The sequence below is a fragment of the Lynx canadensis genome, chromosome X (genome assembly GCF_007474595.2).
Source record: "Lynx canadensis isolate LIC74 chromosome X, mLynCan4.pri.v2, whole genome shotgun sequence".
NCBI classification, from domain to species: Eukaryota; Metazoa; Chordata; class Mammalia; order Carnivora; family Felidae; genus Lynx; species Lynx canadensis.
Window position 1 is genome coordinate 27,444,396 of NC_044321.2, and position 19,536 is coordinate 27,463,931.

Sequence of the window (19,536 nt, forward strand, 5' to 3'; positions counted from 1 at the left end):
AAAGAAATTTTGGGAATATCTTGAAAAACATGGATTCATATATTTAATTTTATTAACTTGTCACAGAGAAAAACATCATTGAGTTGCACAGAACCAGACCATCTTTCTGGTGTTGGCAGTCATTTTATTTTGAATGACAACACCAAGAGTCAGTAGGACACTGATCTTTTTTTTTTTTTTAAGTGAATGAGTGAAATAAAATGTTGTTTGATAGAAATATATAAACGCTTACAACATTGTACATTCTTTTTATTTTATTTCATATCTAGACGTGATACTGTTGCTAAACCTTCTACATATGAGGCTTTAAATCCCCATGTACCGCTGTATATATCTGTTTAGTATATCGGCTGCTTGGTTGATTTTCCTCAAAGCAACCATTACTGGTCCATGCCAACAAATCTCTCTGCTACTAACAGGCACCATCAACATTCTGTTTCCTAAAATAATTTCTTAGCAAAAATTTAAACTCTTTCTCTTAATTGTTATTCCTCAGTTGATAATGATTACGGCCAAGATAGCTGAAATTATCAGAGCTTCTGTGTGTCGTACTAACGGTGGTGCCTTACAGAGTCTTTCTGGACTCTTTTTCTGAGACTTACCAGAATGGAAGGATAACCCCAGGCATCTTATGTATGTGCATGTGCATGATCTTGGAGCTTTCTAATCACCAGGGGGAAAAACACCTTAACTTTTTAAAGGACTTGCAATATCATTCACAGTTTCTTAGCTAAAAGGACTTTTCCCTGGACATCCAGAATTCCCTTCCATATTTCATGTACAAATGGAGTCAAAAACACTCTAAATAAAATAGTCATTTTAAAAAAGTCCTCCAGTTAAGGGAAAGAGTTTTTAAAAGATGTTTATACATTTCAGTTAAACCACACTGTCAAGAACTGGGGATCTTAAGACACTCTTAAAGCATTTACCAGCATTACACAGTTGCAAGAGTATATAGAAGTAAATGTACTAAAAGATCATATGACATCAATTAGCAGCTTCTAGCCAAGCTGGAGTAACAGACAACAGATTTAACTTATTGGCTAAAAGCTTGATAAAATGGACAGAATGTATGAAGTGATGGCTGTGAAGCCATTATTTATCAGGCAATGACAGATACAGATCTTTGAGAAATTAGAGACAAATGACGTGAGTCTACATTTGCTCCAGCTTACTGTCAGAAGAGAAATCAAGGCTGTGACAAAGGATAAGAAACCATCACAAAGCTAGGAGGGCTCCCTGAGTTGATGAGACGAAGCTGGGACTCCTTGGAGTCCAAGGTGGCTACGGGTCACAGGGCAGAGTACCAAATAGGAGATAGATGCACAGAGAGAGAACACTGGAGACCTAGAGAGTTCCTTTCCAGTCTACAGCTGAATCCTGATCAGCTGGCACATGTGAGGAAACTACACATGACTAGGGAGAGAGCTACACAAAAAGATTAAAGTAACAGTCACCAGAGCTCACAAATGGCTGGAATAGTGCCTGCTCCTGCCAGCCACAGTAGAAAACTTCATCATTCACAGGGCATCAGAGACCGTACTCAGAAGGGTTTTGTCTCAGTAGTGGGTCACTGGACTTAGGCTGCTCTGCTCAAAACTCACAAAGTCTAAAAGAGAGGTGCTCAAAAGATCAAATTGTTTCCAATAAACTAACTGTGTCCCAGAACAAAGGTCGAGAATCTATCTGCGCAAAAATATGAAGCACTCAACAAGTTAAAATTCACATCTGGCATCCAGTGAAAATTACCAGTCATCCAAAGAAGCGGGGAAATAACACCCATACTGAAGAGAAAAATTAACTGAAATTAACCCAAAATAGACACAGATGATACAATTACAAGACAAGGACATTTTAACAGTTGTTATAATTGTATTCCACATTTTCAAAAAGATAGAGGAAAGAGTGGTAAGTTGAGTAGAGACATGAAAGATGTAACAAGACCCAAATCATACTTTGACAATGTGTTGAATCACACAAAACAATAATGTCTGGGGTTGAAAAGGTACACTAGATGGGATTAACCACAGATTAGACATAGCAAAAGATTCGATGGTCAATTTGACAATATAAATCATGTAAAACGAATTACACAGGAAAAATGACCGAAAATAAAAAGGAACCGAACCTAAAAACTAACGCCTTAAAAATTCTACATTTGGGGAAAATTAAAAACCCATATTTTCCAAGAAGCTTAAGAGGCCTCAAGAACAAGAAACATGAAGAAAATTATACCAAGGCACATCATAAACCGATTTCTCGATTTCCAAAAGCACTCCCTAATCAGCCTTCCATATGCTAATCGCCATCTCAGAGGGGGCTTCCCCAAAGATGCTGACCTGAAATATGTACCAAAATCCATACCCAAACAACCACTCCCTGAGGAGTAGAACGGAAGTATACACACACTTGTGCATTGCTTTATTTTTTATAGTGAGTGTATATATTTTTAAATAATAAAACCAGATTAAAATATATAACTACTCGTATAGGGTATCTCTGGCAATGGCAAGAAGTTTAACATCTCCTCAATGGCACCTTTGTGACACATATTTTAGAGACCTAGGGATGCTGCAGGAGCTCAAAGTTTACTTAAGTAAGTGCTATTACAAAATGTATTTTCTGTATGATGGCAGATTGGAAAGCCGTGCCTTTCTTCTATCTCTAATGCCAATGCTGATGTATATACAAGTTTGATATACATATAATTACAAAAGATTTTAAAATTATTCATGCCATATGTTTACATTGCCTACATATGAGTAAGTGCTTGCAAGCTTACTTTATTAATATCAAAAGGTATTTTTGCCATGCAAAAAAACTATTTGAGAATAGAGAACTGTAAATTTGAATATGATACTGCTTTTATGAATCCAGCCACAATTCAAATCTGCTTGACTGAAAACTGGTACATGAACAATTTGAGCTAAAACAGTTGCAAAAAGTACTTAAGACTTGGTGTAATAAACTCAGTATATCTTGTACCTAAACTATATATTTTATAACCTAAGTTATAACCTCCAAAATCTAATTTATCTTTATTTGCACACTCAAAAGACACAGAAACTTGAAAATAAACTATACGCTGGTTATAATCCGTATGTTGCGTTTCCATTAACATAAGCCATAAAAAAGTCAATAAGTACCCCCAATTAACTCTGCATTGTTTTGGCCTCTGGACTTTCTCAGAAGGCATTCTGTCAATAGAATATATACAAATATTGCTACATCACCACAGTTGTCCCTAGGGAAACAGAACTATACTTTTATCATGATGGATATTTCCAGAACTACATTATTGCTAAGTCTACCACAGGTTCTCCTCCTGGACAGGATTCAACATAAGGCAAAAACACAAACTACCCCAAAGCCACAGGACACCCTGCTGCAAGATGCTTCCCTGTATCACAGATTCAATTATACTTTGCAGTTCATCAGCACAGTCTCCCAACATGGTCATTACAATGATGCTCTGTATGTGTAGTGATCACAACAAAAGTCAGGAATTGTAAATTGCCGTCATCCTTCACAGCCTGAGCTTAAAGCAGCTAAAAAGTTGTAATATTGTGGTGAAGATAAACACAGTTTGAAAAAAGAGGCCTCAAAACCTTACCTTAAGACACCATTTGTATTTGGCATGTTCCCAATTCTCAGGAATCTGTGTCTTTTTGAGAAACTGTTCAGCTTCTGTTAGCCATTGATTAAGTATCTTCATATCATAATGAAACCGCCGCCACTTTTCCACAGATCTGTCAAATCGCCTAGAGGCAAAAATATGGATCAAGTAAAATAAATAGATTATACCAATTATATGGACATAGCATGTATGTTTTGCTACATTGGCAAGGATATTATTTTGATCAGTTCTCACATTTGTAGATTTCAGTTTCAATTAACAGAGGTAAGTGATACTGAATAAAAAGGATGAATTAAAATAAAAGGCTATAAATCTTCCCTTCAAAATCAAACACATTTCTTGACTGAAACAAAGCTAAAAACAACAATTATGGAGTATTAACATTTTCTTCCCTATTAGCATATTTAATTTGTAAAAAAAAAAGTTCCAGGAATTTAAAAAGTATATTAGCATCCAATAAGTATTTCAAAGATAGAAAGAGGGTCAATGTCAACATATGTTTTGAGTCAAAATCAAATTATCTCATGAAGTCTACAAATTTGGTATTACTTCTGATCTGAAAGAGTTTATTCATTAAGGTCCTCAAGCACCCAAGATGACAGATGTAACTTACACCGTCAGATCAGATATAAGCAACCAACTAACTCATAGACTCATCTAAACCAGGTGATGACTGTCGTCTTCCTTTAATGTTGTTTTATTGCATCTGCTAACATTTTCACCTGGAATGGTGAAAGAACTTAGTGTAAGGTATTGTGTTATTATCCCACGAGAAAAGAATATTAAGAAGGAAGTATTTGGTCATGTTCCAGTCACAGAAGTGACTGAGGCAGAAATGAGTCAGGGCTGTATGTTTATCCTAAGACAGTTGCACATAAGAACCTTGAGTATCTTTTCAGGTAGGATCCTGATACTTATATTTTTAAAAGCACCCCAATTATCCTAATGTACAGTCAAGATGAAAAATACTCTGCAAAGTAAGTTTTAAAGTCTTATGGGGCTTATGAACTAGTGGGTCTCCTGGGGCCTGTCCAAACAGGTATTTGCTGTCATGAAACCAAAACCATCCTGAAGATTCTTGGCTGTGGGGCTGCCTCAGAGTCCAATAAGCCTGTAGAAGTTCTAGGAAGTCTACTCTTAAAGTTTCAATGGGTTATAATTTTGAATATCTCAACATCTTTTCAGATCTGTACCTCCATTTAGGAACTATAAATTATTTTAGAACTGAGATAATACCCCAACTCCCTCTTGTTTTTATTGGGAAGAGAATGGAATTAAGATTTCTTAACGGTTATTATAAGCCAGGCAGCGGGCTCTGAGTTTTTACTTATTCTTGGATTCCTGCAGCACCCCTGCACTGCAACAATTATTGCTCCCATTTTCTACCAGAGAAAAGTGAGAGGGTGCGCAGCCTGCCAAAAAGTAAACAGAGTAAGATGCCAGAAAGGGGATTCTAACTCGGATCTCCCTGGCTTCCATCATGCCCTTCACGGTCTTCCAGTTTCTTTCGTGGGATTTCCTTTTTTCAGGATGAAGTCTTACCAGTTGAATAATTCAAAGAGACAGTTGTAGGATTTTTGTTTCTTTTTATCTTCTTTATTGTCTTCCAAATATTTAATAATGCATCTACAGCTACATTGCATTTTATCAGATACCACATTTAATGATGAACTCTATTTCTTACGTTAAAAATATCTAAAACAGTATCTTGTTAGCATTAAAAAGCCAATGGTAGCCAAAAGGGATAATCTGTAACTCTAGCTAGTTTAAAGGAATGAATTGAATTCTGCCTTTCATAATTAAGGGCTTTCTAGAGTTGCTCAAATATGGTATATCCATCAACCTCAAAATGACGTTGGAAATATTTTGCATGTTTAATCATTATTTTGTTTTCTTATATTTTTGGCTCTATCTAATACACAATAAATGACTTAAGGATACACCATAGGCATTTATTTCCTTTAACAGAAAATTGTACACTGCATCCGTCTTCTAGACACATCACTACAGTCAAAGTTGTGGTTAAAAGAGAATCTAAAAAGCCATGAGGCATAGTTGGTACTGTCCCATCTTGGTGAGACTATAGTTGATTTTGACTTTCACCGTATAGTTTTCCATGTTGTTAAGTGTTTCTACAATGTGCACTTCATACTTTGATACTCAGAAAAACGCAGTAACTTCCAAGTACTTCAAAAGGCAGGTTCACACGCTAACGGCTACCGCCTGCAATACTCTTCCCACTACCAGAGCCCGAGAAACGGGCGGAAGCTAACCAACGCACACAGGAGTTGACATCTAGTCACAATTTACCATTCTACCTCTATAGCAGCCATCGGTCTCCCTCCTACTTCGCTTTGCTTCCCCCTACCCCACCACCAAAATCAGCCTCTTGCCGACTCTTTTCAGCTATGGGCAGGTGGCTGTTCTCCCACGTGTCCTCTAAATACCAACTTTTCATTCTAGGCTGCTTCACAGAGGTGTCCCTCCACCCATCACCGCGCTGGAGACGACCACCTTCTACTAGGTTCCGCAAAGCCTCCTCCCCTTCCAAGCCCTGTTCCTTTCCAGAGATCATCTTTCCTCCAAGATTCTCAAAAGAAGAAAACCCTAAGGGCCCATAGATCCTAATGATCACAGTACTCCTGGCTCTGCAAGGCACAGCCAGAGGTAGGAAGAAAAGGGAAACGGGCTGTGGGCTCCTGCTCATAGTCTTACAGCCTTGTTCCAGACCCACAAAAAATGAGACACGATGGACTTGTCAGCCACACAGGGCTCTCTGTGGTTCCCCAGGCCCTGCTGCTGCCTCAGGCCTGTATGCCTTTGTACATCAGTACCTTATTCTTGAAACGCCCTCTTTCCCCCTCTCTCCCTTTCCCCCCAACTTCTGCAATCCAAACTTTTGCATTAAAAGACTTGGTTTGAACTACTAACACTGTCACTTTGCAAACATCTAAATCTAGAGTATTCATTATGGCCTGCACGCGCTAAAACTTTGAAAACTGTAAAGTTGATTTAATTTTATTGTTAAAATTAATGTTAAAAAATGAGTACGTCTATTCAAACAAAATATTAAAGAATAAAAGCATGCACTTTACACGTGACGGCATTTAATGCGAGTAATAATATTTTAAACTCCATTTCAAGCATGGCATAAAATTTTAAAATATACTTTTCAGCATTTTAATATGTGTTGTTAACAGCAAAGTCTAAATCTATTCTTGAATTTACTATGTAAAATTTCATTTTCTATCATGACTGCTTTTAAACTTACACTCTTACCCACCGAGGAAAATTCTCAATGAATATATATAAATTGTTCTAGCTTTACAATGTTACATTTATAAATTTCATCTCTAATCAGTCACTAGGCTCTTATCGGACTGCTCAGGATGGAGGAAAAAGGCAGCGACAACTAGAAACACAGAGAGATATTAAAAATACCACTCAGGAAAATAAATATAAGTTTTACCCTCTACATTATTAGTGTGTGTGTGTGTGGGGGGGGGGGAATTTGGTTGTTTTTTTTTTTTTTTCCCTGGCAGTAAGAGGAAATGTAAAACCAACTAAAAAAAGGACAGAAATGTCAGTATAAACATATGGATAATAAATCAAGTGATTTTAAAATTTTGCAAATATTAAACTTCTCATTCACTATGCAAGCAGTATTTAAAATTACACTGCTGCTTCATTTATGTGCAGCATAACTTATTTCCTGCTGTTCTAAATCAAGTTAGTCAGATTATTCTCGAGCATAAATTACATTTAGGGAGTAATTTAGGTACTTTGGGACCTACTTTAACACTTTCAGGTCATTAAGGTGGTGCTCAATTCTATGAAATAGATTTAAATAAATAATATCCTAGTCGCCTTCTGACACATCCATTGTGGCTTCATACTTGGGTCTGCTAACTCAGCATTAGGCTGTTGATGATTTCTTCCCACATATTTCATCTTTGATGAGGTGAGTAGGAGGTACCTCCACTAACGTCTCATGGTTCAAACTGTAGGTGTTGATAAATAAAGTTAAATTAGTTCTTTGTCCCAAATCATGGTACCTTACTCGTCCCCAACCACCACCACCCCCCCCCACCGCCACTTTCCCAGTAATACAATTATGTAGTAAAACCTAAGAATGCTAGCACTTACGTTTTTTTTTTCTTTTTCTACAGAACCTGACTTACTCTGAGGAGCGCTCCCACGGCTCTAACTTGCCCTAACCCGCTGATACCCCTTTTATTTTTCTCTCCTAAGACAATGCCCAAGATTTCTAGGCTGAAGTATGTCCTCTCATGCCTATTTGTTAATATACTGGACCCAGGTCCATTCATGCATAATTAGACTCTACTCCAGCTTCCTGAGTGTTCGTCTCACTGCAAACACTCTCTGGATACATGCTTGTACCTGGACCCATGATCTCACCTCTTCAAGCAAACAGAGCACAGTGGTCACACTGCCGAGTCTGGAATTCTGCCTTCACAATTTACTGTGTGGCCTTGGACAAGTCAGGGACCTCGCTGAAAAGTAAGTATAAAAGTAGTTCCTACTTTTTCCCAAAGGTTAATTGTGAGGGTGAAATGAAGGAATGTATTTAAATTTCTCAGAACAGTGTCTGGCAGTGTTCGACAAACAGTTGTAGTAGTTGTTGGTCTAATTATTCTGCCTCTGTTTGGCTTAGATTTTCAAATGCAAAGCAAATCACCAATATAAATTCCAAGACATGCCAGTGTCTCTTTGGTGGGGGTAATTCATTATCCAGTTCATGGAAGCTGAATCACGAATCTAGCATAGAATCCATGGTTTACCATGTCTGACCTGAACCACACTATACGTATTTTTGAAACACCTTTCATTGTGAAACAATATAGAGAAGGATACGTATAATCCCATGTTGCCATCACCAAAGCCAAGAAATTAAAAACAAATTTCCAGTAGCCAGAACCCATCTTTAAGATAAACATTTTTAAGTTTATTTATTTATTTTGAGAGAGAGACACCCTGGGGGGGGGAGGGAAGGAGAGAGAGAGAGAGAGAGAGAGAGAGAAGAGAGAGAGACAGAATCCCAAGCAGGCTCTGCACCGTCAGCACAGAGCCCAATGTGGGGCGGGGCTCTGGAACTCACAAAACTGTGAGATCTTGACCTGATCCAGAACAGACAGTCAGACACTTAACCGACTGAGCCACCCAGGTGCCCCTCCAGTAGCCAGAAACCCTCTTGAACTGCCTCAATCACGACTCCCTGCTACCTCCACAATTTAATCTCCTTCCTCACTTTCATGGTAATCATTCCCTTAGAGCTTTGAAATTTAAATAAGCCTCCCTAACACTGGAGTTTTTGGTTGTATATGCTTTTAAAAATTTATAAATGCAACCATATAATATGTATTATTTCATATGAGGGTTTATTTGCTCAATATTATACTTTTCCCCCTTTTCTCCCCACAAAGTTATACTTTTAAGATTTTTGTTAAAAATGCTTAAATGTAATCAAAAATATTTCTTTGTTCATTGTTGTATAATATTCTTCTGCATGCTTTTTAAAACTGTTAATACATATTTAGGTGTTTCTGGTTTGAAGCTATTATAATGCTGCTATGGACATTCCTGTACCTATCTCCTGGAATGTGTGCACAAGCATTTCTGTGGAGTATATACCTAGGACTGAAACTGATGAGCCACAGGTTATGTACATCTTTAATGTGACAAAATACTACCAGATGTTTTTCACTCCTAGCATAGTAGCATATGAAAGTTTACACTCCCCTTTGCAATTTACAGTCCAAGAGTTAGTGTATGAGAATTCCCAGGGCTCCACGTTCTCACCAGCAAGTGGGACTGCCAGCCTCTCAAATCTCAACCATCCGGGTCATATATGGCGATATTGTACTTTTAATTTGCAAGCTCTGACTTCTAGCGGGGCTGGCGAATTCCTTCTGTGTTTACTGGCCATTTGGACTACTTACTTTGTGAAAATGACAAAAGTCTTATGTTAATGTGAGACACAAAACACATTTGCTATGTAGTATAAGTTGATCACTCTGGAAACACCATCCTAAGATATAAAACAGTGTCAGTAGCCCACAAGCCCTCGTTGTGCCCCCCCCCCCACACTTTTCAAGAACTCCTCTCGGTTTTCTATCATTGTCTGTTCTTAAAGATTTGTAGGAAATCTTCAATTATGGACGCACGTACTTCATCAGTTATTTGTGTGTTCCCAGTATCTCCTCACACGCTGTGGCTTTCGGTTTTACACTCTCAATGTTGTCTTTTGATGTACAGAAGTTATTCATATAAAACATAGTCTGGTGTATTATTTTCAATTCTGATTACTGCTTTACATGTATATTTAAGAAATCTTCCTCTATCCAACATTCATTAACATATTCCCTATTTTCTTGCAAAAATTTTATTAATTTGCTTTTTCCCATTTACCTTGGTAATCCTCCAGGGTTTTATTTTCATGTATAGTGTGAACTAAGATGTGTGTTTTCTAAACAGGACATTTTATTTTATTTTATTTTATAAGGTAAGACGTGCATAGGGAACAAAATAATGGTGTATGGTGGAAAAACAAAAGTGTAGTGAAAAGTAAGTCTCTCCTACTCAATTCCCTCAATTCAGCTAATTCTGCTCTCACTGTAAATAAAAATTTTATAATTTGAAATATTTCTAGAGTAGGGCAAGGGAATACAGATACACTGACATAAAGTAATAGATTTTTCATTCAGTTTTATTATTTTCAGTATATCCATTGCTAGTATTTTTAAAGTTCTGGATTGACATTTTATTTTGTAATATAATACCCTTAATCCTGTCTATGTTGTGAGTCTGGTTCAGGCTACAAGCCACTTTGGAATGGTACTCTGCTCTTAAGTTTTTTTTACAGTGAGTATTATACTTGAGTTTAGCAACCCATTCTCATGCCTTTATTCCCTCTCTCCACTGCTGAAATTCTACACATTTTGTTTCTCTGGTTTCTCATAGTAAGTTTTCATTTATTGCCATATGAGTAAACAGAAAAGATGGACTTTATTTGAAGTAGCTCACCAACATCAACACTTAATGTGACCTCTTTCCAATCACAAAGGACTCTTTTGCCATGTTTAAAAGTCGGCATATTTTTTACTCAAAGAGAAATCTCGTTATTATAGGCGAGCCTCTTGGATTTCCTGTCTGGACATTCCCCTACAGAATCTCCTTAACTTTTAAAATTTCAACTAACATATACACCAGAGGTTGGCAACTTTCTCTATAAAGTTTTCTGAAGTAAGTATTTAATTAATTAGTTAATTAATTAATTTTTAAAGTTTCTTTATTTTGAGAGACACAGAATGCGAGCCAGCGGAGGTGCAGAGAGAGAGGATAGACAATCCTAACCAGGCTCTGTACAGAGCCCAACGCTGGGCTCGATCCCATGACCATGAGATCATGACCTGAGCCAAAATCCAGAGAGCAGGCACTTAACCGTCTCAGCTACCCAGGCACCTGACGAGTAAGTATTTTAGGCTTTGTTGGCCATGTGGTCTTTGTTACAAGTACTCAACTCTGCCACTGTAGCTTGAAAGTAGCCACACACTGAACAGAAGCAAAGGGGTTTGGCTGAGTCCCAACCAAATTCTACTTACAAAAACAGGTGTTGGGCCAGACTTAGACTTTACCCACCCTTCATCTACAAAGTGATTAGCACATAGTTTCAGGTTCTGGCCTTTACCTAAGTTCTTTATCTGGCTGTTTTTTTGAAGCCTCAAATATGACATGTTAACAATCCCTATTTTCTCCTCTTAATCTTTACTTGTAATTTGAGTTAATCATTTCCAAGCTAGAAATCTGGAGGTCATCCTTTACTCATCTCTTTGTTTCTCACCATGCTTGTCTCTATATCCCACCAATTCTACTTTTCTTAATTTCTTTTATTTGAGAGAGAGAGAGCATGTGTAGGAGCAGAGGAGGGGCAGAGAGAGAGAAACCCAAGAAGGTTCCACACCACCAGTGCAGAACCTGACGTGGGGCTCGATCTCACAAACCATGAGATCCTGACCTGAGGCAAAATCAAGAGTTGGACGCTTAACCATCTGAGCCACCAAGGTGCCTCTATATCCCACCAATTCTAAATCAGAAGTGACTCCTGAGTTTGGCCTCTTTGGTCTAGCCCCACTGACATGGCCTTTGTTGAAAGCCCCTAATACCTTTTCCTCTCCATACCCCGGCTCATCTTTCCCTATCATCCATTTCTCACAATTCTCTAATCTATGTCTACACTGCCATCCCTTTTTCCTTTTTGGTTTTGCCACATAAATTCACACAGATTACAACGTATACTACACCTCAAGACATTGAGTTGTCTCAAAACTTCCATAACAACCTAAATTCTGTTTTTACTCTGGGTCTTTTGCTATATTTTAGATTGTCTCTGCTCCATAATGTCACTTTATTCTGTGAAGCCTCTCTCCCCTGAAACAAGTTACTCCATAAGAAAAGTTTCCCCCCTCTGCAAAAACCTCTGTTAAGATTCCACTTCATGTCCTATAGGGCACCTGGGGGGCTTCGTCTGTTCAGTGGCTGACTCTTGATTTTGTTCAGGTCATGATCTCTGGGAGTTTGAGCCCCACATGGGGCTCTACCCTGATAGCATGGAGCCTGCTTGGGATTCTCTCTCTCTCTCCCCCTCTCTGCTCCTCACCCACTTGCTTGTGCTCTTTCTCTCTCAAAAATGAATAAATAAACATTAAAAAAATAGATTTTTACCTCATGCTCTAATTGTGGGTTTATAGACCTATCTTTCCCCAAAGAATCTGAGCCTCCTACAAAAAGGAATATGCCCTATTCACCTTTGGATTTCTAGTACCAAGCAGTGTTCCTGGCACATAAGTGTTTAATATATTTGTTAAATGAATGAATGAATGAAAGGATTCATGAGTAATTTGCATGGGCTCCTTATATCTTCTATTTGGGAGCCATGAGGTTTGGGTAATCCATTTTACCTCGTTGAATCCAGTTGTCACATAAATAAAGCAAGGATAATATTGTCTACATTACATAGCATTTTGATGAGAATGAAAGCACACTGAAAGCTATAAATAACAATAACATTTTGGTATTTTGTTATCAGTAGCAACCTATGTTAATCTGCACAATTTATAACGTTCATACAAAATTTAGAATTAAAAAAAATCTCACTCTATATCAGAAATCATCTTGCAAATAAGTCAGTACATTTCCAGAGAATTGTTGCTCTAATAGAAAACACAGGATGACTTTTAAATATAGATAGTTTAGGAAGCTCAACGCTGTCCCGTAAAAAAAATTAATACACTTGGACAAAACTTGCCAAGGACTAATTTAAGTATGAGGATGCATAATTACTTAAGAACTATAATTTTTTAAATGGGAGTGTTTCAGGCTACAGTGATATTGATAAAATTCACCTTATACTCAAGAACTCAATAGTGTTACTTTATGTTTTCAGTTATTAATCTAGTTCATTTATTAATAGTGTAACTTTAAAAACAAGAATGTAGGGACACCTGGCTGGCTCAGGCGGTACAGCATGTGACTCTTGATCTCAGGGTTCTAAGTTTGAGCCCATGTTGGGGGTAGAGGTTACTTAAAAATAAAATATTTAAAATAATAACTGTAAAGTTAGATAAATGCTAATTACATTACTTGCAAAGCCTCACACTTTAGTTTATCACGAATAATATGTAAAGAAATCTTAAAGTTCTTTACAAGTCTAAAGAAGTTTTTAAACTTTATTGATCTCTTATTGGGCATGCATCTCTGAATGGAACCTAAAATGGGCACTGTAGTAGCCACTTTTTCCTACAAGTGGGAAAATCTGTGGAGGAGGAGGTGAAAAGAAAACTTCATCGATAAGCTTGAGTCATCGTGAAAAAGTGAAGACTTTTAGAACTGTAAATATACAACACATACACACACTCACATACACACACACAGATACACACAAATCAGAACTTGACCTAAGTACATATAAGAGTGATGGAAGCCTTCAGGAAGCATATTATTTTGACTTAGTAGCAGATACCATAAACATCCCTGGGATAAATTTATAAGTACTCAAATACATAAGACTCCATACTTTCACCTACCCTTGACGTCTGATTATTTAATTTGCTAATTATAAAAAGAAAAGCAAAAGTGTCTCTGGTATTACTAAATGTCTCTGGTATTCCACAAATCTCCTTTGCCCTTCTCTTTTATAAACATCTTTGTCATAGTACCTAGTCTCATCAGGCCAATGAGAGTGTAAAGGGTGCAATTTTTGACAGTTTTGTCACGGCGGGGAAATATTCAGGGTATGCTATTCCTGCACTGGTTCTGAAAAAAGGCAATGTAGGATTATGCTAATATTAACCTAAAAATTATGCAATTTCAATGTCTTGATTTGGCACAATTAGCACCCTGTAAAAATACCCAAAGTGGAAAAAATAGTTTGCTATTAGTGAGCTGTAATGTTACCTCTTATATTAGGATCTTTTAAAGAAATCAACAAAAGAAATCGATTCAGCAGTCTAAATTAAATAATTTAAATTTATTAAAAAGTTTAAGGTAACATTCTTTCTGAGGACTTGATATATTCATGGATCTCCTTGACAAAATGTGAGCATTTAATTTACTCCTAATTTACATACCTCCTAGTATATAGTCCAAATAAAGATGATACAGTGTTTGACATCATAGCTTTTAATCTTATGTGAATTTGTGGGCTAGAGAGAATATCCAAAATAAGGATGTCTTTCTCTTCATTCAAACACAAACATATGTAACTCATGTAGGAACTTTTACCTAGAAACAGCAGCAAAAGCAGTCACCCCCACAGATACTACGTACCCTACTAAGTTTTCAGATTCAACAGAGTATTTAATATTTTCACAACAGCATAGGGTGGGTTCTACTATTATATTTTCCAGACAAGAAAACTGAGACTTTGGGAGGTTAAGCGACTTGTGTATTTCCAAAGAGGAATCCAAGGCAATACCAGAGGTGAATACCATGCGTTAAGAGTGTACGTGGTTTTTTAAAAAGTGTCATTAGAATTAGTAAATACCACACTATCTCACAGAAGACAAGAAATCCGACTTCTCTAACACACTGTCCCCTTGGGCATAAATCACGTTGTTATTGTTTGGCTCCACACTTTTATTTCTGAGCATGATAAATCTTATATTTTAAAAGTAAAGGATTCATAAATGACCTGACCTCTAGTTTAAACAGCCATTTCTCAAACTATTATCTCTTCCTCCTAGTCACTTCTCATTATATAGCATGACCTCTCACATCACACACTCCAATCAAATAGAATTTAACTTAATGTTCCATGAACATCCTTCAGGGTTCCTCATCTTTGTTGTTTGCTTGTTTTCTTCATAATATGTCTTGTGTCAAAATATTATTTCTCCTAGATTCTCTGCCAGACACAACTTCCCCCATGACAAGCTTTCTGATGCTCTTAATTAGAAGCAATCTACCCTCTCTCTGTACTTCCCCAACACTCTTTTTGTCCTGCTTTAAAGAATTTAGTCCGTTCTAATTTATATTGATATCATTATCCCCAAACTATAACAATTGTTCTCTAAGGGTAGGAACTATGTTGAATCACCATTTTTAACTTCTGTAACAAGTACGCATAAATACTGTTGGACTTAATTTTTGCAGATTTAAAATTAATTAACTGAATTAATTTTCATACATACAATTGATATTCATTTTGAATTATTATTATACCTTTTAATGGGAAAATTTTCTGTAGATGAGAAATCCCACACTATCACCTGGCAAAAAGGGAGACACAGTTTTCAATTTAAAGCAAGTCATAAAACAAGGAGGTTGTACAGCATATGAAATATGAAGATGGGCAAAGGGGAGTTAGAAATTCTGCTTTATTGCTTTGTAAAATTCAGCAAGTGATTTAATTTTTTTAATTTCAGGACTCTCATTTGTGAAATAGGCATGATAATGTCTACCTCACAGCACTGTTCGAAGGATTAGGAAAAAAATATACTAAAAGTTGTGAAGCACATAGTAAGTGCTCGATGTTCACAATAACAATAATCATAATAGACATATATAACTATATATGACATATAATATATAAATATACAACTGCTGTATTTGTAAAATACTATTTAATTTTCAAATATATACACATATATGAGCACTTTCTTTTCAATATAGAGCGATAAATGAGGAAAATCTGTACAAGTGCTTCTGTTTATTTTCTATGCACAAACACAAGTACAATGCACACTTTTCTTTGGAGAGTCAAATATTTCACTGTGTGTGCTGATTTTACTCCTATTGTAATTGAGAAAATGTAAACTACTGTAGCAAATGGAGTCATATGTCTTTCCTTGTTTCCTTCCAAATGAGAGGGGTATAGTACGTTTGATTTGGTCACAAGAAATTTTACTTCAACTTCTCTGCTAAAGGAGTATGAGAGGGGGGAAAAACATATTATTTCAAAATGGAGGGTGAACAGATTTTGATCTTCAGGGCAAGTAAGACACTTAGATGTCATTTTCTTCTCAAGAGTGTTATTAAAATACAAATTCCAAATATACAATGTAAGATTAAAAAAAAATAAAAGCATGACATTCAGCAAATCCAAATACACCACTTAAGATCAGCTTATACAAGTGTCTCTTTTCTACTTTTACTCTTTATTTCTTTTGACCATGATTAAAAGCAAAGATTGAGAGCACTGTGTATCCTAGAATATCTTTAGTATGAGAGCACAATAAGACAAATATAAAAATAAAATTGAAACAATTAACTTTTTACTTAGCTTTATTCTACATGGGCAATTCTATTTTCTCTCTTAGACAGTTTCACTGGGACCATTACCTTCCACAAGACTGCTTTTCCTATTAAGATAGTTATAATTAACAAGAGCCCACAAACACATAACAGTTATCATCTACCATATTAATGAACATATACAAGCTATTATTTTTCCCAATGTTTACGACATTTTATTTTATTGGAACCAATCTCAAAAGTTGCAAAATGTAAAAAAAAGATAATTATAACAGTGACTTTCCTAACTGTCAATTAATTCTAAAATAATTTTCCAAAGAAAGAAACAACATTCCCATTTTACTAGTCTAAGTTGGTCTTGGAACGTGCAAAAACAGTACTACAGAAAAAGAATGAATTTAGAAGCATCAAGTGGTGTTCACAGAGAATTAGTGCTGAAATTCCACCAGAGTAACATTTCATTAAAAATAGGAGGGGAAAATATCTAGGCTATCAGAGGTTGTAAAGAACCATCTAAATTCATTCTGTAATACTGTTTTTGCATGTTCCAAGACCAACTTAGACTAGTAAAATGGGAATGTTGTTTCTTTCTTTGGATTGACAATTACAAAAGTCACTCATTTTGTTTGGAGGTGCGCCCATAAGTCAGAGGAGACATTTCCAAAGGACTTTCTTATAAAATTGAGAACCAGTAATTAATTTCAAGGCAGATTTCTGGTTATATCTATGTGACAGCTAGATAATTAATGAATTAAATATGCCTGAGGTCCCCTATTAGGAGTATGGCTGTGGTGCTCATTTCCATGTATCCACTGATCCCACGAATATTCGGAGGATTTCCCTGCCCCCACTCCCCAGCACGGATGTACCTGCAGGAACCGGCCAATTCCAGTCTAACAACATGGAGGTAAGACATCTTTACTTCAAATTCACTGAACTAAAATCTGACCCAACTCTAGTAAGTGTAAGTCAAGGAAACTTTAATCATAGCTGACTTACCACCTTATGAATAAATATCACCATAAAAATCAGGCCTCTTTTGCTATTTTACATTTCATCTTATTAAAACACAAGTACATGAGGGAAATATTCTTGGCATAAAACTACTTTATTCATTAAAATTTTTTTCTTTCCTACACCTGAAGGCACATGTCTAAACCTGTAGGGGTTACTTTATTATTTAATTAGAGCAGATTCTTTTCTATCATTTTAGGTGTTTCATCTGAAGTTTGATTAACATCAGTATATGCTGTGCTCTCAGGCAAGTAAGCATAGCTTGTGCAGAAAGAGGAATGAGCAGAGCAAAATGTAAAAAAAAATAAATAAATAAAAGGATTTTAAAATACAGAAAAACATAAAATGTGTGAAGACATAGAACCTCTAAAAAATAAAATATCAATGTTCAAAGCCAAGCAGAAATACTTCATAAATGTGTATGAAGTATAGTATTAGCTCGTTTTATTTAACAACATTAATTCATTCCTTTAATAAACATTTATTGAGTGCTTAGCATTGGGCCTGTCAGTGTGTTAAATTCGGGGGGTATAAAGATGAAAGAGATACTATCCCTGCCAATGAGAAACTCACAGTTTAATGTGCACATTAAGTGCTGTAATGAGGGTATGTAACAAAATTGTAGCATGTGCTGTTCTTGCCCAGTGCATATTCCAGTGTCTTTCCATTTCAAAAAACATTCCAAAGGCCAGCCCTTAGATTTCTTTGCCTGTGAACTCCTTCTGGCTGCAGGGGTCTGTTTTGCCCAGCTATATGGCAAGCCAAGACTGCTCAGGAATAAACACTCCAGGGAGAAACACTCCGTCAATGAATGCCCACAGTTTCCTCAGGAGAATTAAGTTTCAGATACCCGAAGTGTTAACTGGGTTGAAAACACACCTTTTAACGGCTTTCTCTTATTCCCTGTCTCACTTCCCTAAGATGTCCCCTGTACCTCCCCAAAAACCTCCTTGCACTAGAGTTCTTTGCTTTGCTTAAGGTCCGCTTCTGAGGAATCCAAATGAAGATAAAGGGCAATGCTACTATGAAAGACAGTGGATGAATTCTACCCTAAAGGAATGTGAGAGTTGAGAGGAGGAAAGTGTTAGGAAAGACACTGCAGTAGATAAGGATCCACAAGGAAGAGCAGAAGTATCTCAGGTAGAAGAGAGAGAAGTAAGGGCATTGCAGGAAGTGGAGTCAGCATGTGTGAAGGCTTAGACGAGTGGTTCTAAAATTCGTATCAGTTAATTTCAAAACACATTTGTGAGCCCCACCTTCATGGTTTCTAATACCATAAGCCGAAGGATTTTCATTTCTAACAAGTTCCCTGTTGATGCTGATGCCTCTGGTATGGGGACCACACTTTGAGAATCACTAGCATGCAGAGAATGGCCAAATGATAGGTGGGCAAGAGGAACTGGGTGAAGATTATTAAGACTCATGAATATCCTGTGACATAACTTGCTTTTCTTAGTTCATTACTGCTAGCATTGTTTATTGAAAAAATGAGTACCAAACAAAATTACTAAATATTTTTTAAATTTACATCATAAAATAAATGACAAAATCCTTGGAGAGAGAACACATATAGAGAATATTTCTTATAAAATTCCTGGCTCTATTTTCTGCGAAATTTTGCATATATGTAACCTAAAATCCACATTTCCCAAGAACTCTATGACTGCCAGTTTGGGAATTTCATGCTTCTCCCAGGCTATGGGCATGGGGCACCGCGTAACTGGCTGGTTCAACAACCGGCCAGTAGGGGGCAGCAATGCTGAAAACATCCATGACCACAAGAAACCAGAAGGCATTAGTTGTCTCTAGCTGCTCTGAACTATAAGACAATATTGCATTTTGTCCTTGAAAGAAAGGTTTATTTACATTGGGTTAGGAAAAGAGAGATGGGTTATTACTAGCTGTCTTTCTGTTTTACACATGTTGCAAATGTCATCATACACAAGATGAAACCACAGGAGAAGCTAGAAGTCTAATTAGAGTTTTTGTTTGTTTGTTTGTTTGTTTGTTTTGGGAGACAATTCCTCCCATCCAGTTAATTAATACATCCAACACTTCACATATTTATATATATATTTTGTTTTCATACTGAGAACCTTTAAGTTATACGCTAT

At 36.6% G+C, this 19,536-nt stretch overlaps 1 protein-coding gene across 4 annotated transcripts in view; it reads right to left on the minus strand.

The window, feature by feature from the left end:
* The window catches only part of DMD (dystrophin), a 1,834,617-nt gene that overhangs the window by 1,077,675 nt on the left and 737,406 nt on the right, over window positions 1-19,536 (minus strand). For all 4 annotated transcript variants that reach the window (XM_030304767.1, XM_030304766.1, XM_030304769.1 and 1 more), the window contains one exon: window positions 3,614-3,761. In XM_030304767.1, coding sequence (XP_030160627.1) covers window positions 3,614-3,761 — 148 coding nt within the window. The remainder of the gene's footprint in view (window positions 1-3,613; window positions 3,762-19,536) is intronic.